The sequence below is a fragment of the Saprolegnia diclina genome, assembly GCF_000281045.1.
Source record: "Saprolegnia diclina VS20 unplaced genomic scaffold supercont1.122, whole genome shotgun sequence".
NCBI lineage: Eukaryota > Oomycota > Saprolegniomycetes > Saprolegniales > Saprolegniaceae > Saprolegnia > Saprolegnia diclina.
In genome coordinates this window covers 76,045-93,842 of record NW_008246189.1, presented here as the reverse complement: position 1 = coordinate 93,842, position 17,798 = coordinate 76,045, and the positions used below count along the sequence as shown (strand labels likewise).

The 17,798-nt window shown below is 60.2% G+C and overlaps 8 protein-coding genes across 8 annotated transcripts in view; 6 read left to right on the top strand and 2 right to left on the bottom strand.

Moving 5' to 3' along the window:
- The first annotated feature begins 2,110 nt into the window (after positions 1-2,110).
- On the top strand, positions 2,111-2,884 carry SDRG_16309 (hypothetical protein). The gene has a single exon (XM_008622513.1). The coding sequence runs from the start codon at positions 2,240-2,242 to the stop codon at positions 2,816-2,818; it is 579 nt and encodes a 192-aa protein (XP_008620735.1). The 5' UTR covers positions 2,111-2,239; the 3' UTR covers positions 2,819-2,884.
- A 174-nt stretch (positions 2,885-3,058) lies between these two features.
- On the top strand, positions 3,059-4,219 carry SDRG_16308 (hypothetical protein). Its single transcript, XM_008622512.1, has one exon. It carries the CDS (start codon positions 3,471-3,473, stop codon positions 4,011-4,013), a length of 543 nt encoding a protein of 180 aa, XP_008620734.1. The 5' UTR covers positions 3,059-3,470; the 3' UTR covers positions 4,014-4,219.
- Positions 4,220-4,439: 220 nt separating this feature from the next.
- SDRG_16307 (hypothetical protein) lies at positions 4,440-5,482 on the top strand (the record flags this gene model as incomplete). The annotated part of the gene is made up of 2 exons (XM_008622511.1): positions 4,440-4,668; positions 4,710-5,482. The coding sequence occupies 2 exons, from the start codon at positions 4,440-4,442 to the stop codon at positions 5,480-5,482; spliced, it is 1,002 nt and encodes a 333-aa protein (XP_008620733.1).
- Positions 5,483-5,564: 82 nt separating this feature from the next.
- SDRG_16306 (hypothetical protein) lies at positions 5,565-6,356 on the top strand (the record flags this gene model as incomplete). The annotated part of the gene is made up of 4 exons (XM_008622510.1): positions 5,565-5,711; positions 5,761-5,856; positions 5,912-6,104; positions 6,148-6,356. 4 exons carry the CDS (start codon positions 5,565-5,567, stop codon positions 6,354-6,356), a joined length of 645 nt encoding a protein of 214 aa, XP_008620732.1.
- On the bottom strand, positions 6,354-8,256 carry SDRG_16305 (hypothetical protein). The gene is made up of 3 exons (XM_008622509.1): positions 7,855-8,256; positions 7,250-7,799; positions 6,354-7,208 (listed from the first exon to the last, which is right to left on the bottom strand). The coding sequence occupies exons 1-3, from the start codon at positions 8,214-8,216 to the stop codon at positions 6,546-6,548; spliced, it is 1,575 nt and encodes a 524-aa protein (XP_008620731.1). The 5' UTR covers positions 8,217-8,256; the 3' UTR covers positions 6,354-6,545.
- An 864-nt stretch (positions 8,257-9,120) lies between these two features.
- On the top strand, positions 9,121-13,374 carry SDRG_16304 (hypothetical protein). The gene has a single exon (XM_008622508.1). The coding sequence runs from the start codon at positions 9,146-9,148 to the stop codon at positions 13,238-13,240; it is 4,095 nt and encodes a 1,364-aa protein (XP_008620730.1). The 5' UTR covers positions 9,121-9,145; the 3' UTR covers positions 13,241-13,374.
- Positions 13,360-15,222, bottom strand: SDRG_16303 (hypothetical protein). The gene has a single exon (XM_008622507.1). It carries the CDS (start codon positions 15,172-15,174, stop codon positions 13,618-13,620), a length of 1,557 nt encoding a protein of 518 aa, XP_008620729.1. The 5' UTR covers positions 15,175-15,222; the 3' UTR covers positions 13,360-13,617.
- Positions 15,223-16,042: 820 nt separating this feature from the next.
- The window catches only part of SDRG_16302 (asparagine synthase (glutamine-hydrolyzing)), a gene marked incomplete at its 3' end in the record, with an annotated part of 1,969 nt that continues 213 nt past the window's right edge, over positions 16,043-17,798 (top strand). Inside the window, exons 1-4 of the mRNA XM_008622506.1 lie at positions 16,043-16,846; positions 16,910-17,015; positions 17,060-17,282; positions 17,328-17,777. Coding sequence (XP_008620728.1) covers positions 16,053-16,846; positions 16,910-17,015; positions 17,060-17,282; positions 17,328-17,777 — 1,573 coding nt within the window. The 5' untranslated portion in view covers positions 16,043-16,052. The remainder of the gene's footprint in view (positions 16,847-16,909; positions 17,016-17,059; positions 17,283-17,327; positions 17,778-17,798) is intronic.

The window sequence follows — 17,798 nt, the reverse complement described above, 5'->3', positions numbered from 1 at the left end:
TGATGCAAATCAAATCGGGACCGCCAGGCAACCAGCGCAGGAAGGTAGCTGGCTGGTGAGGCGTTGAAGCATTGTGTGATTCTTTAATTGCAATGAATAGATAACACCTTCTCAACCCAATTATACTAGTGAAGCCCCATCAAGCTCCAAACAGCTTACCAGCGCCGAGCAGTGCTCAGCCAGCCTCTATCCTTCAAGCCGGTCAAGGAGCGGTGAGCAACGTCTTCTATGGCTTATCATACAGGCACCAACTTCCTTAAAAGCCGTGCGAATATAGTATGCTGTGGCAAAGAGTTGGGTCCTGACGCATTGAGGTGCGAGTCTCGTGTCGTTTGTGTCCCCAATCCCTGTGAGAGACAAAATTGAGTACTAGTACATGTGTCTTGCTCTCGATGGCTTTCATGAGCACGACAGGCGGACAGCTATTCAACTCCTTGCACTTCGCACGCACTGGACACTGTGCCGCACTTCATCGTCGACCCCGGCCTCTTGGACGACATCAGGATGCGTGATTCCTGGCGTTGTGTACTTTAGCTGGACAAACGAGATTCCGAGTGCTTGGCATGGTGTCTGCTGCCTTCATTTGCATCCAAGCAAACGCTTAACTGTCACCGTTCTGGATCAAACCGCTGCCAAATGCAGTACACGCTGCATCCACCGCCTCATCGGGCACACAACCGATAGCGCGTTGTCAACACCCTCGACCCTGCAGCTTGCAATGGTCATCTCGAGGTCGTCTCGTGCACGTCCTCAGCCGTAGCTCCTTTGATTGATCGAGCATTGCTCAATTCCTCTTGTCAGACCATCCATACATCAACGTCACGACGCGCCACGTGCATGGTGTAAGCCAGAAACTTTGCGGCAAGGGAATTTGGCGAAGTCGAAGCCTTCTCGAGTTCATCGATGCGAGCTTGATACGTCAGAAAGTCACTTCCTCCAGATGCGTCGACCCTGCATGCCCGCAGCTGAACGCGCACATTTTCCGGAGTCAATGAGCCGCGGCTGTGATAAAGGGCTTGCACGTTTGTCTTCTACGCACGCACCGCTGGGAATCAATGGCTGCCAATGCGCACGTGGAAACGCTGAAACGACCATACGACGATTGTCGTCGCACACTTGGAGCGTAATCGCGCTGCGCACCGTCATTGACACGACGCACGTAGCAGCAAGGCCTGGCGACGGCCTCCAACTGGTAACAACAATACACCCAGAGAAAGCCTCCCACCGATAGACGTGCAATTGGATGGAAAGCAGCCCCGCTGTGTGCATGGCTTGCACTGGTATCTCTGGGCTCGCACAGGAACCGGCATGAGCTTCAGCGACGCGTCAGACGTATCGCAGCATGACGAAGGGGTGACCGTGTGCGCCGGTACGATCCCCGGCGCAGGATAATAGCCACCACTTGGCGGCATGTCCCGATCGCACGTAGATGCAGCCGCTTCATTATCCCCTGCGTAGCCCAGTGTTTTACTTCTTTGTAGCGCTCTACCTGCAGTTAGTGTGTATCGTTCATGCGCTGCATCGAAAGGAGCCGCCTTGACAAGCCCTGTTTCGTCAACGACGATGGAGCGACGCACTCTTGACAGAGTTGTTGGCGTAGACACGAAAAGCTGATGCTAGAAGGCCTGTGAACGAAGCCATCCAAGGTGGGTGATCGCATGGTTGCTGTTGGGCGGCGACTTCTTCTCGACACCTTTACAACGAAGCATACAATGCACGAGAGTTATTTGCGTTTCACCCATCCGCCAATCCGAGAGGCACCAAGAGGTGCACACGTGCACGAAAGGACACGTCTGGGCGCCATCCGGGGGTGTTTCGCCAACAGAAGGCTGATCCGGAATCAGGCCGCGCGATACGTGCGGCAGTCGGCGCTTGTTGCATCGACCTGGTCGGCGCGTCCTTCCAGAGCGCCGCCTCCGACAACGACCCGCGACGAGAACGACACGAGTGCTTTATACGCGAGCACTGTAAAGTGTTAATACTTGGCAGAAGATACTAGACTGCTTGTGTACCGGTAATGATTCGTGGGCGCTTGGGTGCCTTGTCCATGCAAGGCTGCACCCAGCGGCCTGTTGCTTACGACTGAACAACCGTCCGTTCATATCTATGGAGAGGGTTCAACTTTTCTTTCCAAACGCTACACCTGCTGGGTTGGTCGTGTGGCGGGCGGCAGACAACAGCAAGAACGACTCGATCTCGTTTGCTCATTTTCCGTTTTACCAACGCCTTCCCAACCACAATGAAGTTCACGTCCGTCATCCTCGCCGCCGCCGTCGCCACGGTCGCCGCCGTTCCCTGCGAACAGGGCACCCTCATCACCGCTTTCGGCGCCGTCATGATCTCGCCTGAGCATGCTGCGTGCCAGGAGGCTTCGGGCTTCACCCTCATCAACTTGGCGACGAACGTTCTGCCGACGCCCGAGCAGGCCAAGAAGATGGTCGCCAGCGCGGACTGCAAGGCGCTTTACGCCAACATGCAGAAGGTCTCTGCCACGGTCACGCCCTCGTGCACGATCGCCGGTGTCGAGCTCAGCACGATCGCCACGACGCCCTTGGAGAAGGTCTTGGCTGCCTTCGCCAGCGGTGGCAAGACCGATGCGGCGACGACGGCCCCCTCTTCTGGTAAGACCGACGCGGCGACGACGGTCCCCGCTGGCAAGCCCGCCAACACGACCACGACGGCCCCCGCCGACATCACGAAGCCCACGACCGCCACCGCCACGGCGACCCCGGCCCCGACCGCCAAGCCCTCGAGCGCCGCCTCGGCTGGTGTTGCCGTGGCTGCCCTCGCCTTGACCGCTGCCGCGGCCCTCCATTAAGATGCCCTCCCAAATCGGTTGTCTTTCTACTAACTACCAAAATGCAGTGTTGTTTTCGTGTTGCGATCTTTTGTTCCCGCGTGTCACGCAAGTAATTCTATTCCCAGCCGTGGTATTCAATACAAAATCTAGTACAATCGAAATGCGTAGTATTAAATTCGGGGGCGTTCAGTGCATAAACATTACGCATCACCACATCAAGGAGGTTTGTCCCAATGTCCCGCCTTGGCCAAAATTCTTTGAACTGCTGCCCAGAGCTGAGCTCTAGAGCTGTAATACGCTCAGCAGTCTCGCCCCGAGCTCTCGCCCTGTGGACCTAGCAGCTAGACCCAGGGTGTAGCTCCAAGGTGTGTTCCCATGCAGACCAAGCAGCTCATTTGTCGGAGCATTTTCTGTGCCGACAAGGAGCGGCGTGAGATGCAAACCTTCAGGTTGGGGAAGCTGCGCTTCGTGCACGAGCCCCAAAGAAGTTCCTTGGTACAGCTTGGCACAGCTTCTACGCGTGAGTAGCGCTTGAGGCAGAGAATTGTACGAGAAGAGGTGCCTATCATCGCGCTCGCTTCGTGGGCAAAACCTTGCTCTTGGGACAAAACCTTGCGCCAGTGTCGGCCTCCTCAGTCAGCACTTTCCAACTTGCCATCAAGTAGCGACCATGAAGACCTCTGCCCTTGTCCTTGCCATGGCTGGCGCCGCCGCCGCTGCGTCGGCCCCGTGTGACCCGGCGGCCTTGACCACGAAGCTCTTGCCCGTTGCGGGTACGCCGGCGTTCGCGGCGTGCGGCAAGGACGCCAGCTTCGACCTTCAGACCGTCATCACGGGTGCCATGCCGACGGACGCGCAGGTCAAGATGATTCTCGCAAGCACCAACTGCCAGGAGCTCTACAAGTCGCTCCAGACGAGCATTGGCGCCTTCACGCCCGTCTGCTCGATTGGCGGCGTCGAAACGACGGCCGTGAGCGCGCTCGAAATGTCCAAGGGCTTCGAGCTCATGCTCAAGGCCTTTGCCAGCCTCGCCGGCGCGACCCCGACCAAGGCTACCAATGGCACGGCCAACTCCAACTCTACGATCAAGGCCACGACGGTCCCGACCGCGGGGTCGCAGGCTACCGCCACGAGCACGCCCAAGCCGACCAGCGCGGCCTCCTCGGTCGTGCTTACCATGACGGCCGTCGTCGTCGCCGCGGCCCTCCACTAAGCGAAGGCATGACCCAGCCAGTGCACTACGGCGTAGTAGTATGACTCCATTCACATCAAATACATTGCCATCGACCTTTAACGCGTCAAGATCGTCCCTGTCGGCTGCATAAAGTGCGCCACGCGGTGCTGGCCCCTACTTTAACCTAGGGTTAAACGTGGGTTGCATCGTGGTGTGCGCTTGCTTGCGACAGCTACATATCCCAATGTCCTCTCGCTCAGATTCTCGCTCAGATTCGTGCCCACAACATCATCCTGCGCCTCTGTTGTCGTGGAGGCGACGCTGCAGGTGGTTGGGAAAAGCCTCGAGGACGAGTTTACGTTTAACCATGCTGTTTAAACAGGACGTTAAACTCGCCGGCCGCGTCCGCCGATCGCATTTTGAATCCTGCGCTCGACGGCTCTCCCGCGCTAGCACGGTCGAGCGATGCGATCCGCGCAGGACGAGCAGAAGTGGCTCCGCGCCATCGACGCACGCATCGAGCAGCTCCACGAGCAGTCGCCGGCGACGCCCGCCAAGTTCCCATCGGCGCTCCCGACGATACCCGAATCACCGCCCGTCGACGACGACCGGACGCCGACACGGAGGCCACCGGTGCACCCGTCGCGCCCGGACGTTGACGCCTCGAGTATCGACGATAGGTCGTCGCTCAAAGGTACAGACTCGCGGCGAGAGACGGTGCTGATGACTGCATAGACCTGACAGGGGTGCGTCGGCGGCCGCCACGCCCGCGCGCACCGCGGATGCCGGCCGAGGTCCTCGAGCACATGGAGATGGCGAGCAAGGTCGTGCACGAGATCGGCCAAGAGAATCTGAGTGGCCCCGAAAAGACGCTCGAATTCATCCGTGAACTGGGCGAGCGCAAGCGGCGGGCACTCGCGCGGCGGCAAGCGCGATGGCGCGAAGAGCATGCGACCGAGAGCGCGCGCCTCGAAGCGCAGCAGCACGAGATCTTTGAAGAGATCGAGCACCAGCAGTTCCAGCGGGTGTCCGAGTACGAGGAAGCGCTCGACTCGTTGGCGCGCAAGTACGACCGGCTTCTGGACGACGTTCACGCCAAGGACTCGATCATTACCGAGCTCACGCAGAAAGCTTCGTCGTCTCCCGTCCGAGTCCATCCGTCCGTATCCCAAAGCGAGCCAGAGGAAGACCCGATGGACGCTCTCAATGACGCCGTCTCGGACATCATCTCCGAGGCCGACGTCAAAGGCGAAGGTGGCAACCGATTTGGCCATCCGCACATCGAGGCCATGTTGATCTTTGTACAAGAGACGTACGAGGACCTCCGACGACAGTACCCCCGGCTCGATGCAAGCGTGGATGTTGCCTCCTGGGTCCTTCTCCTGCTGTTGCTCGTCTACGCCAGCTACGGTCTCTGCGCCTGTATGTGGACGACCGTCGAGCTTCGAGACGAACGGCTCATTCGCGACCTCGTCGTCACATTGCGTCGCCAAGTATCGACGCAGTAATATATCTATTTCACGCGACCACAGTGCCTTGAAACATTAAAACTACAATGAAAACGCCAACGAAACCACTCTAGTTTCCACCATGAGCAACGCCGCCGACGTGCTGCGTCTCGACGACGCCCCCGTGACGTCGCGGCCCCTGACGTCGTCCGGTCGCAAGGCGGCGTCCAAAGCCAAGTCCGATTTCCGGCGCTATTTCGACCAAGAAGAGCTGCCGCTCACGATCGAGGTACTTACTGGCTCACTCGATGCGCAACGCCAGTACTTATTTCTACTAGAACAACGTCATGGGCGACCGCCAAGTCGTATGGACGACGCCGGTTGAAGCTTTGGACTACCAGCATTTTCTTCCGATTTGCTTCTCGGGGCTCCAAGTAGACAGATTGCTTTCGATAGCTTGGCAACGGACTCACGATGTCGATGGCATAGGAAACGCTCGAGCCGTACCCGACCTTCGCCTACCGCGCGTGCATGGACTTGCTCGAGCATGGCATGGCCGACACGCGCGTTCTCCGCGCGCTCGCGGCTCTCATGCCACATGTCAAGAGCGCGCTTGGCACACGGGACAAGGAGGTCGTGCACCGGACGCTCCTCGTTCTGCAGCAGCTCGCCGTCTGCCAAGGTCCACTTCCCGGTTGAAATTGTATAATTGAGGCAGGTGGTAGGCGTCGGCGAGGCGCTGTCGGAATACTACCGGTCGATCCTGCCGTTGTGCAACCTCCTCAAGGACAAGCACTTGGGCACGGGCGACAGCATGACAAAGGCGCTCATCCAAGAGACGCTCGAGATCCTCGAGGGCTACGGGAAGGACGACGCGTACCACCAAATCCAGCAGCACGTGCCCGCATTCCAGCACAGCAACAACATCAAATGAGCTTATGGATCCAAAGCCGATATGAAATTTGTCGATTTTAGATATATATCTTTCAATGTATCAAGACATGGGCGGCCCGACGACGGGTGTTTTTGACGCGTGCGACGCGCCAACGTTGGTGGCAACCCAAAGGGCACTGGCAGAGCACAAGGGGTAGGGCAAATCAGCTAGTTTCCATGAGCCTGTCGACTACGTCCGCGTGGCTTTGGCCGCCGCGAGATTGCGGACGGCAAAGACCTGGCAGAGCTCGGGGTAGCTCCACGCGTACTGCAGTGCGTGGTCGCACGCGTCGACGGCGTGCGCCCACATGCCTTTTTCACTGCGGAGATGCGCGAGGAGGATACCGGGCGCCGCACTGCGCGTGTAGACGAGCGCTTGCATCAAGTAGGCCTGCGCGACTTCGTACGTCCCGCGGTGCGTCTCGCTGAGCGCGACGTACGCGGGCACGAACGCAGGGCTCACGCCCAAGCTCGCTTCGTAGCAGGCGGTGGCGTCGCGGCCGTTGGCGGCCTCAAAGTGCCCGAGCCCGAGGTAGATCCACGTGAGCGCCGGCGGCGCCGTGTCGACATAGAGAAAGTACCACGCGAGGCACTGGTGCAGCACCGAGTGCGCGGCGAACGTGGCGCTCTTTAAATAGTGTTGGCTCAGCGCCACGTACGGTGCCACGTACTCGGGCGAGCGCGTGATTGCGGCGGTCCAGGACGCCACGGCACGGACACTGTCGCCGCTCAGCGTCGCGTGGTAGAGCCCTTGCAGGTACAAAAGCGTTGGGGACGTCGTGTCGACAGCGGCGAGTCGAAGACGGGATCCTGTGCGGTCGCGCCGGACGATATCGTTGTGGAAGCGGTGCGCCTACCGCGCGTTTCGCAGAGCTTTTCGGACTGGAAGGATACCTGTATCCAGAGCGACGTGGGAAGGCGCGACGTGCAGTGCTGCAAGACAGTCGCTGCGTCGTCGTAGCAGTGGCACAGATGGAGGTAGCTGGCGTGTTCGAGGTCTGCAACGACATAGAGCGCGTGGGTCGGCGGCAGCAGGGTCCGGGCGCGCACGAGCTGGTCGTGCGCCTCGAGGAAATGCCCACGCCGCCGATGCTCCAAGGCGGCATGCAAGCATGCGACGCCGTCAGACGTGTGGCGGTCGAGCGACACACGGTGGAGGAGTGTGGCAAAGGCGTCGTCGACGTCGCGCCCGTGGAAGATGTCAAAGTACGCTTGCACCTTGTAGTCGTCGGGCAGACAGCGCGCCGCTTGGCGGTTCTGAAGAGCGTCGCGCGCTTCGTAAAAGATGGCTTCTTTCTCAAGCGCCCGCAGCATCTCTTCCATGTCGCGCAGGTCCTCGGGCGACCGTCCGTGGTGCAGCGCCGACAAGACATCGCAGAGCGCGAGCGTATATCGGTGTAAGTGTGCATACGCAATGCCCCGCCGTAAATACAAGTCGCTTGAGCTACGTTCAAGACGGTGATACGTGTGAGCAAGACGCAAAGCATTGCATGTCGGACCTCGGATCGTACGCCAGCGCGGCGGTCGTGTCGGCGATGACGCACTCAAACTGCTGGAGGGCCTCGTAGACACACGAGCGCAAGTCGTAGAGGTGGCTAATGTGGGCGCGCCGGCGCGGCGTCTCGGCCAACGACGCTGTGAGGAGGCGCGAGTAGATGGCGAGCGCCTGCGTGTAGAGTCCGTTGTGCGAGAAGGACCCGGCGATCGAGAGCTCCATGTGGTGCACAGAGGGCGGGGCGGCCTTGGCGGTCGCGCGGACTGGCGCAGCTGCAGTGCGCCTCTTCTCCCGCTTCTGCTGCAGCGCAAAGAGCGTGACGGCGCTCATGGACGCGAGCAAGGCGACGTGCCACACGCGGTCCATGGCGAAAGCGATCCGAATACGCCGACCGGATACCGCCAGATCTTGACAAAATGGACGTGTTTATTACACCTGGCATCTTGGGTAAGAAGACAGCACCAAGTCGCCAAGTCGCCAAAATGGCGCCAACAAGAGCGAGCCAAATGGACCACCTTCAACGTGCGCTGAGAATTCTGCGACTGCAACGGGCGCACAGTGTGCGACGCAGTAACGCGGCGCGGGTGCAAAAAAGCCGCAGCAGCTTGTCGCGTCGACGCCCACGTAGCTGAGGCAGCGCAATCGTTGGAGCAAGCTTGGTGGCGACTGTCAATATTGCTGCGCTCTTCCAAATCCGCTGGTTGAGAGGTCACGGCGCACGAGACTGTGTTCTTAGTGTCGTGACAGCGTCTTTGATATGAAGCTCTACTAGTACTTCGCCGCTGTCGGCCGCGACGACGAATCCGCCAAGTTCCAAAAGCGGTGAGTGGTGGACATAGGACGAAGGAGCGATGCTGGGCGAGAATTGAGCGACATGACAGATCGCAGCCTCGTATGAGTGCTTTTCGCTTGAAGGTGGAGAGACTAGATCGCCGCACCGCCACGATGTGGGACCATCGGCTTATCAATCGGAATCCGGGGTATCCGGATACTCTGCTGCCTTTGACAACCTTACGCTTTCACGCTGGGACTGTGGTCACAATCCGCACGACAACCAATGAACAAATGAAAAAATCAACCGGCACCACAACCAGCGACGCTACGAGCCCTGGATTGCTTATCGTATTGTGCTCGCTTTTTCCTGCCAGATATTCCAAGTGATGGTCTTTGCTACGCCGCCATTGGATGTCCGGTTGGGTTGACCATCACTCACACTCGCCCAAATGCAAACAACCCAAAGGACTCAACTCCAAATGCCAGAAACTAATTTACCAGCTACGACTACTGACGAGACTATGGACTACTCGACGATCCAGCAAGACGAAGTTGAAGCGCTTGAAGCGATCTTTGACGCCCCCGCGACAACCTCCGACGACGGGATCGTGACGCTCGCCCTCCCTTCGGTTGGCACATTTACGTTTGCCCGCTCTCCGACCTACCCGATCGACAAGACGTGCCCGCACATCTCAATTTCGCACCTGCACGACAAGTACGCTACGCTGGCCCGTATTCCCGAGGTCATCGCGGCCATGGAGGCGGCGGGCACAGCCGCGGTCGCCCACGGCCAAGTGTGTCTCTTTGAGATGGTCGACGCTGGTGTCGCCTTGCTTCGCGCCCAGCGTGACGCTGCCAAGGAGAACAAGCCACCACCACCAGCCCTCTCGCGCCGGTCGTCCAGTAACAGTAGCAAGCCGCCCGCGCCCGACAAGACCAAGAAGAAGGCACCTGCAGCAATGTCGCCGAAAGCAGAGAAGAAGTCGATGCGCACCGCGACCGACGTCATCCATCGCATCATGTGGGACGACAGCATTACGCAAGCCGAGGTCATTGTCGGGTACCTCGATCGGTTTGTTGGTACGGTCGAGCGCAACTTTGCGGCGTTCAACTGGGCCGACATTGCGACCTTGTCGCAGAACGAGACGGCGATCCCGCAGCACCGAATCCAGTACTTTAAATGGCGCGACGAGATCATTTGGGACAAGCGCGTGCGACTCGACCGCGTCTTTGGCTCGTCTGGTCACGACATGATTGTGTTCTCACCGTCAACGGCCGCCCCTGCACCGTCGTCTGCCGTTGCCGCCGTGACGTCGGCCAATGTTACGTTCCATGCCAACACGGACCGCCCGAACGCCTTCTTGTGCTTTCGCATCACGGACTCTAGCGTCGTCGACGCTTGCAAGCACGCGCAAGCTGCGATTCTTCGCGGCGACCCGCGACTGGCACCGTCGGCGCTCGCACCAGCGCGGTTTCACTGCACGCTGCTGCTGATGCGCCTCAAGACCCTCGACGAGATTGACGTCGCCAAGCGCGTGTTGGCCGAATGCCAGGGGTTACTGCACACTCTGTGCACATCGAATGTCACATTCGACGGCGTCAGCGCTTTTGGCAACCGCGTCGTCTACGCCAAGGTAGCGCCGCACGACGGACTGCTGACGCTCGTGGCGACGCTAAAAGCGCGGTTCGCGGCCGCCGGCATCTCGCTCGTCGGTAACCACGACGTGTACCAGCCGCACGTGACGCTGTGCAAGCTCTCGCGGGACCTCAGTCGCACGGTGGCGACGATCGATGCGCGGTCGTACGCAGCCTACGCTTCGCACGAGCTTGGGTCGCAGGCGATCGCTGGCATGCATCTCTGCGCCATGGGCAACAACGGTCACGTGGCGCCCGACGGTTTCTATCAACAGATTGTGCCGCCCATTGCCAATGTTGCGCCGACGCTCACGGCGCCGTGGGACGTTGCCGCTGAGAAGAACCACATTTATGTGTTGCGGGGCGTGCCAGGCGCCGGCAAGAGCTCGGTCGCGCGCCATTTGCAGTCGTTCGCCGACAGCGCGGGTCTCTCACACCGCGTCTGCAGCGCCGACGCATTATTTTTGCTAGCCAACGGCAGATATGCGTATGACAAGGCCCGGCTCGCCGAGGCCCATGCGTCTTGCCAGAGAGCGTTCGAAGACGCGATCGCAGCAGCTGTGGATGTTATCATTGTCGACAACACGAATCTCCAGGCGCGCCACGTGCAAGCGTACGTCGACCTGTCGGCGTCGAGCAGCTACCGCGTGCATGTGCTGGAGATTGAGGCGCCTGACGTCGCAGCGGCCGTGCGCCGGTCCTGCCACGCCGTGCCGCTTGAAAAGTACGGGGGTGGGCCCGAGCCGTACACAGCGTCCCATGTCTTCACCAAGAAGCTTGCCTATGTGTCCTCGACAGCGACGCATTTGCCTGTGGTGACCGCGCCTGCTGACGTGGCGTATGCGGCCATTTTCCTGGACAAGCCGTCGCAACAGCGGCTTCTGAGTGCAGTGGCGCCGGTGCACGCCAAGGTACTCTGCGACCACGTGACGGTCGCGTATGCCCCGAGCGCCGACGTCCTCTCGTCGCTGCACCTCGGAACGACTGTCAAGCTGCTCGTGACGGGTGACGTGTGTGATGCCGAGACGCAAGCCGTGCGCGTCCAGTGTCCGGACGTCGGCGCGTGGACCAACGGCCCGCACCCGCACATTACGATCTCGATTGCGCCGCATGGCGCCGCCAAGAACAGCGCGCGCCTTTTCGCGTCGATGGCCGTCAACAAGTGGCAGGCGCCGCTTGCCCTGTCCGGTGCCGTGGGCCTCCGCGTCGGGTCGTCCTCGCTGACGACATTTGCGACCTGCGCGGACGCCCTCGCACCGGTGGCCACAAACGCGGCGTCGACGTATGCGCTCAAGTCACCGGACGTCACGTCGGTGCACGTGTTTGATTTTGATTTGACGCTTGTGCGCGCTCCGGTGCGCCATCACGGCGAGTCGGTCTTGACGCCGTCCGAGGTTGCGTCGATCGGACCGGATTGGTACAAGTCGCCCATGAGCTTGCACCCGCGGCAGAAGCTGTTGCCGCTGCCCGCGCTCTCGCTCATGAAGGACGTGCTCGGTGCAACGACGTCGACCGGTGTCTTGCTCACGGCGCGCCTCGAGCCGCTGCGGGACGCCGTGCTCCGGGTGCTCGACACGTTTGGTGTCACGCCGGACGCCGCCTTTTTCAAGCCGCTCGCGCAGCACCAGGTCCTTCATGGCGATGTCGTCGCGCTCCGGGCCGCCGAGAACGCAGCGTACAAGATCAGTGTCATCGCCAACCTCGTCGCGCCGTCGCACGTGACGCACCTTGTCGTGTACGAGGACGACGACGCGATTCTGTCGGCGCTCACGACGTGGGCCGCTGTCTTTAGCGTTCATCGGCCGTCGCTCGACATTCGTATCGTTGACGCCAAGCGTCTGCTTCCGCCCGCCAACTCGCTCTCGGTGCTGCAGTTTCTCAAGAACCTCGGGTGCATTCCGTCACCTGCCCACGTCACGCACACGCAGCACGTTTTGTCCGAGCTCCAGCGGCTCTCGGGCGCTCTCCACGCTCTGCCGTTTGGCTCGCACGCGCTCGGACGCAAAGGCGACATTGACGTCTGCCTCGTCGTCCACGAGTCGCCGCGCCAGGCAGTGATTCGCGTCGCAAAGCTCTTGCGTGATGCGGGTATAACCGATGTGTACGAGTCGGGGAGTGCCCGCTGTCCGCTGCTCAAGGTGCGCTGGCTGGACCCATATGCGCCGCCGGTCGAGCTCGATGTTGTGTTTGTGGAAGCGCGCGTGTTTGCGGCCCGTCGCGATGAACCGGTGAGCGCGCTCTCGACAGACCCCAACGACCGCGCGCTCCTTGGACTGCAGCACCTCGCGACCATCACGGCGCTCGTGGCGTCCAGTCCCATCTCGCTCGACACGTTTGCGCGCGTCGTCGACGTGGTGCTCTTGCTCCTCAAGGCGCAGTGCCTCCACGGCACGCATGTGAATGGACTCCCGAGCTTCAAGCTCACGCACCTCGTGGCCACGTACGTGGCGTCACTGCCGCGTTCGATGCCGCTCAAGGACGTGGTCGCGGGCTTCTTTGCTTACGCCGCGTCCCTCTCGGCCGTTCAATGGGAAGACGACATCTTGGCTCACGTGTTTGTGGCACCGCACTTGGTGCGCGTCGCGCAGCAGGCGTTCTTGCATGCCAAGGCGGTGACAGCCGACGCGTCATTTCCGTCGTCCGGCACGCTCAGTCGCCTCGTGCAGCGACGCGACCCAAGCGTCCATGAGACATTGTCGCTGGTTGTGACGCTTACGCCGTCGATGACCGAGACAAAGTGGACTCTCTCGCAGCAACTCAAGTGGAAGTTGGCCAAGTGGCTCCGAGACTTGACCAAAAACGGCGTTGAGCTCGACCCGATGCCGTCCATGGCGCCGACGCTGTGCTTTGGCATCTTGGGCGATGTTATGGCGACCCAGACGCAGATGGAGACGTTTGCGACCGCCATCGCGACCGAGTCGCACGGTGCGATTCGCGTGCAGGTGGTCTGCGGTTCGATTCCGGCTCCTGGATCAACGTAGCCTATTCAAGAAATGGCCATCGACGCAGGCTAGACCACACCCTTTGTCGTGTAGGAACTACTACACAGATGAAAAAGTCGGACAAGAGTATTTAGTTTCAAATGACTCATTGAATACTAGTCTGGCACCGATTCAAGTCTTATGATTCAAGTCTTATGGCTAGGGTTTTCGTAGGCGCCGAGCGTCTTCGGGGATGAGACCATGCACCACGTTCACCGTCCTCGTGAGTGTGGAATGGAAAAGCAGCAAGCGTTGACCAGACCATGACATTTCGCGCCGCCTTCCTAGTAGGCTGTAACGACTTCAAGCGACGAGCAACTACTCGCATTAACTTGGTCGGCAACAAAATTCGTCTATAATCGAAGCGCAGATGCAAGCTACGTCGCGCGCCTTTGGGTCGTTTGGCTGGACACGCTGAGAAAGTCGCACATATTCTGCTCATCGTACTTGATGCGCCATGTCAGATTGTGCGAGGCGAACAACTCTGCGAATGTCTCGACAGGCGTCGTATCCGAGAGGTCAAGAGCAAGCGTGACGTTTGAGCAGGTTCCGAGCGCGTTAATGAGCTCCCGTGCGCCGTCGACGTCCAAAAAGTCGTTGAATCGGAAGTCCAGCATCAGGCCGGACGCGTGATGCGTGTCGCGCAGGACCTGCGCCATTTCTGTCGCGCCGGCATCGTCAAGACCCGCCCTTGTCAGCCCCACGCGGTGCACGCCGACGTCGATCCATGAGCGCAAGTTCGTTGCGAGCTCCGTGTAGAGGATGTCGGCGTATTCGAGGCCGTACCACGACACTTCGTTGAGGCACGGCGAGGACGAGATCCACTGGAGAAGGCGACGCGCCACAAGCTCCGAGCACTCGACATTGTCGATGCACACGACACGGAGACTCGTTGTCGTTGCCTCTGCCAGAGCCATCCCGTCTAGCCTGAGCTCTTGCAGCGACGTTAGCTGGGGCAGCGCCGCGCCAAAACAACTGAGGAGGTCCTGCTGACGTCCACGCAGTGTGATATCGAGGTGCGTGATCTTGGCCAAGTCGACGAGACCGAAAAGGCCTTCTACGCGGGCGACATCTTCGGCGTTGATGCTCAGTTGCGTCAGAGCATGGAGCGGAGTGTGCAGCCCCACAAGCATGTCGGCGATGCTATCGGCACCTTGCAGCGTAAGACTCGGCACGGTTGCGAGCGCCTTTGCAAACGCGAGGTCGTCGTCATGGAGAGACCACAGCGGGCCAGCCGAGCTGTACGAGGTGAAGTCAAGCCGGTGGAATCCGATGTGGGTCGTTGGACCCGCGATCAGCCAGGCCGTAATGGCCGCCGACCACATCAGCGCTCGTGCAACGACACTCGAGTAGCCGTCGTACACCCATTCAAGACAACGGATGTGATGCGCCGCCTCCAGCACGGACGTGTGGCACTGGTCGACAGCGTTGACTTGAATGCTGCCGAGATGGTCGCACCGGCGTAGCGCTCGACAGACGCGCGCCACGTTGTCGTCGCTCGTTGGCATCGAAAGGCCGACGCGCGATAGCTTGGCCGGCCATTTGTCGGCGGTCGCACAAAGAAAGTCCAGAAAGGCGGCGCTGCAGGGGACATCGCAGCGCTCAAAATTTCGGAAAAAGACGTCTTCGGCACGGACCGAGGCGATGGCCGGCATCGCAGCCAGTGCGGCGGCACGGTCTTTGTGCTTGAGCCCCAACACTGAGAGGTGCGGCCAGCAACTCGGAGCCTCGGTGCGCATCTCCAGACGCTCCATCAGCCGCTGGAGCGACGACAGCAACGGCGTCAACGGCACGGCCTCGAGCAACGTGAGGACGCCGGCGACATCGTGTATGAACTGCGCAATGTTGATCACGACAGCTTCCACGGTCATGACCGTGTCCATGGGTTGCGACGATTTGGCGACCTTGGCGACCTGAGCGACCTGGGTCGACATTCTGAGTGCGCGCTTTTGCGCTTGCGTGCACTTTTGATCGGGTCGTGGGCGTATCAGGAAGTGCATTTTATCGAATCTGGCAGTTTTGGTTGCCAGCCAATCCACGCGCATGATTTTTGGATGCGTCAATCAAATGTCCTCAAGCGGCTGACCAGGACACGTGGCAACGTGAGAAGGCGCGAGCGTATCGTGTCATATTGCACTTGCATTTCGTGAGCACAACGACTCTAAACGGTTGCTTTGAGCTCAGAGACGCCAGAGGCGGTCGTGCGCCTGTGGTTGGTGTACATGCGAATGACCTCGGACGCAAGAGTAGATGCAGCGCGACGCCTCGCTCGGCCGAAGGCTACGGTGCGGGCGCCTACATCTCCACGATCGCACATCGTTAATCTTTATGTTGACAAGCCACCGACGAGCCATCGCCACGGACAACCCAGTCGACACAACGTTTAAAATATGTATTTTGGGAGGCTTTCTAGATTCGATTTCGCAGGTATTCGGGCTGCAGGCACCCTTGTGCACCACAGTTTTTGATGAGTGCACAGGACGGGACCGTTGGTTGCTGAGCTAGCATGGCTATCGCCCACAACCGCGCTGGCCATTGAAGCCGTCGCTGTCTGCATCGCCCACAATATGAGCTCGTCGACTTGAGCGGCCAGCTTTCTTGAGGCGGTACCGGTGTCCTCGCGTCGACGAGCAGAACCCGACTTTTCTAATCTACGGCGCTATGTATGCACTGCACTTTTCGTACGCTTGGCGGACAGGCAGTTTGCCCTTTAGACAGACGGCGTATGCCCCAAAGTGGGGCCAGACGTTGCTGCCGGCTCCAGGATTCTGGTTCGCAGGATATCTTGACCGATTTCATATTCGAATTTGGCATGTGCGGTATCGTCGCCCACTTGGAGCTGCCGGGTCCCTCGCCTGTTGTGCTGCCGCCGCCCGACCTCGACGCGGCCTTGGGCCTGCTGCACCACCGCGGTCCCGACGGCCGTGGGACGTGGACCGACGCGAACACCGTCGGGCTGGGCCACACGCGGCTCTCGATCATGGACGTGGCCCACGGCGCGCAGCCGCTGCACGCGCCGGACGACGTCCACGCGGTCGTCAACGGCGAGTTTTACGAGTTCGAGGCGATCCGCGCGGCCTTGATTTGTGACGGACACGCCTTTGCGACGCAGAGCGACTCGGAGATCCTTGTGCATCTCTACCGCGAGCACGGCGTCGACGCGCTTGAGCACCTTGTCGGCGAGTTTGCCTTTGTGCTCTGGGACGGCGCGCGCCAGCAGCTATTCTGTGGCCGCGACCGGTACGGCATCAAGCCGCTCTTCTACACCCAAGTAGGCAACCGCTTCCTTGTCGCAAGCGAGGCCAAAGCATTTCTAGCGCTCGGATGGTCGCCGCAGTGGGATGTGCATGCGATTGCGAGCAGCGGGTACTTCTCCGACCAACGCACGCTCTTTCTTGGTGTCAACAAGCTGCCGCCTGCGCACTCGCTGGTGGTGTCGGCCTCGGGGTCGAAGCGTCTCGAGTGCTACTTTCGTCCGACGTTTCCGCACAAGCGCCAAGTCGATCCGCGCTCGCTCGACGAGATGGTTGCTGGCGTGCGCGACCGGCTCTACGACGCGGTGCGCACGCGTCTCCGCAGCGACGTACCCGTGGCCGTGTACCTCAGGTACAGCAGTCTCTCGGACCATGGCACAATGTACTAAACGACTAATGTGGGCGATCGATCTAGTGGCGGCATCGACTCGTCGTCGGTGCTCGGTATCGCACTCGACATTTTGCGTCAAACCGATCCGGATGCGCAACTAGACGCGTTTACCATTTCGTTCACCGACCGCGTACACGGAATGCATGAATCACTTTAGTGTAAAAAATGGTGTAGGAGTACGACGGCGTCGGCTATGACGAAGGCGACGTGGCCGCCCGCACCGCGTCGCACGCGCGCACGCGTCACCACGTGCTCAAGATCACGCAAGCCGACTTGACCGCGGCCTTTGCCGACGCCGTGTGGCACTGGGAAGCACCGCTCAACGATTTCAACGGCGCCGCCAAGTTTCTCCTCTCGCGCTACGTGCGCGACGCTGGTTTCAAGGTCGTCCTCACAGGTCCTTCCTCTCTTTTCACCACTAAGAACCTCAACCTTGAACTAGGTGAAGGCGCGGACGAGCATTTTGCTGGCTACTCGATGTTTTACCCGGATTTCTTTCGGCACGAGACAACGCCGCCTGCACTGCCCACCGCCGACCGCGTCGCTCGCTTGGCGGCGATTGAAGCAACCGACATGAAAATGTGGAGTGCGATCGGCTGTGTGCCTATGTCGTTCGACGACGAAGTCAAAAGCCGAACTCGCCTTGCGAACGTGAGTATTCATCGACTCTTGTCGACGATTTGCGGGCTCCCCAAGCCGCTGTTTCTGCCTCCCATTGTGCCATCGACCATGGACGCGTACGTGCACGCGCTGTCGCCGGATGAGCGGCGTCTGGCGCGGGACGAGTGGCACCCGCTGCACACGGCGCTGTGCCTAGAGCCGCGCGTGCACTTGCCCAACTACTTGTGCAACCACTTGGGCGACCGCAGCGAGATGGCGCACTCGATCGAAGGTCGCGTGCCGTTTTTGGACC

Excerpts from the sequence above, each read along its gene's own strand:
- SDRG_16309 (XM_008622513.1), top strand. The coding sequence starts at position 2,240 with ATGAAGTTCACGTCCGTCATCCTCGCCGCCGCCGTCGCCACGGTCGCC.
- SDRG_16308 (XM_008622512.1), top strand. The coding sequence starts at position 3,471 with ATGAAGACCTCTGCCCTTGTCCTTGCCATGGCTGGCGCCGCCGCCGCT.
- SDRG_16305 (XM_008622509.1), bottom strand. The coding sequence starts at position 8,216 with ATGGACCGCGTGTGGCACGTCGCCTTGCTCGCGTCCATGAGCGCCGTC. Across the intron at positions 7,800-7,854 it reads GCGCTGGCGTACGATCCGAG|CTCAAGCGACTTGTATTTAC; the intron begins GTCCGACATGCA and ends TCTTGAACGTAG. Across the intron at positions 7,209-7,249 it reads CCACGTCGCTCTGGATACAG|GCGCACCGCTTCCACAACGA; the intron begins GTATCCTTCCAG and ends AACGCGCGGTAG.
- SDRG_16304 (XM_008622508.1), top strand. The coding sequence starts at position 9,146 with ATGGACTACTCGACGATCCAGCAAGACGAAGTTGAAGCGCTTGAAGCG.
- SDRG_16303 (XM_008622507.1), bottom strand. The coding sequence starts at position 15,174 with ATGTCGACCCAGGTCGCTCAGGTCGCCAAGGTCGCCAAATCGTCGCAA.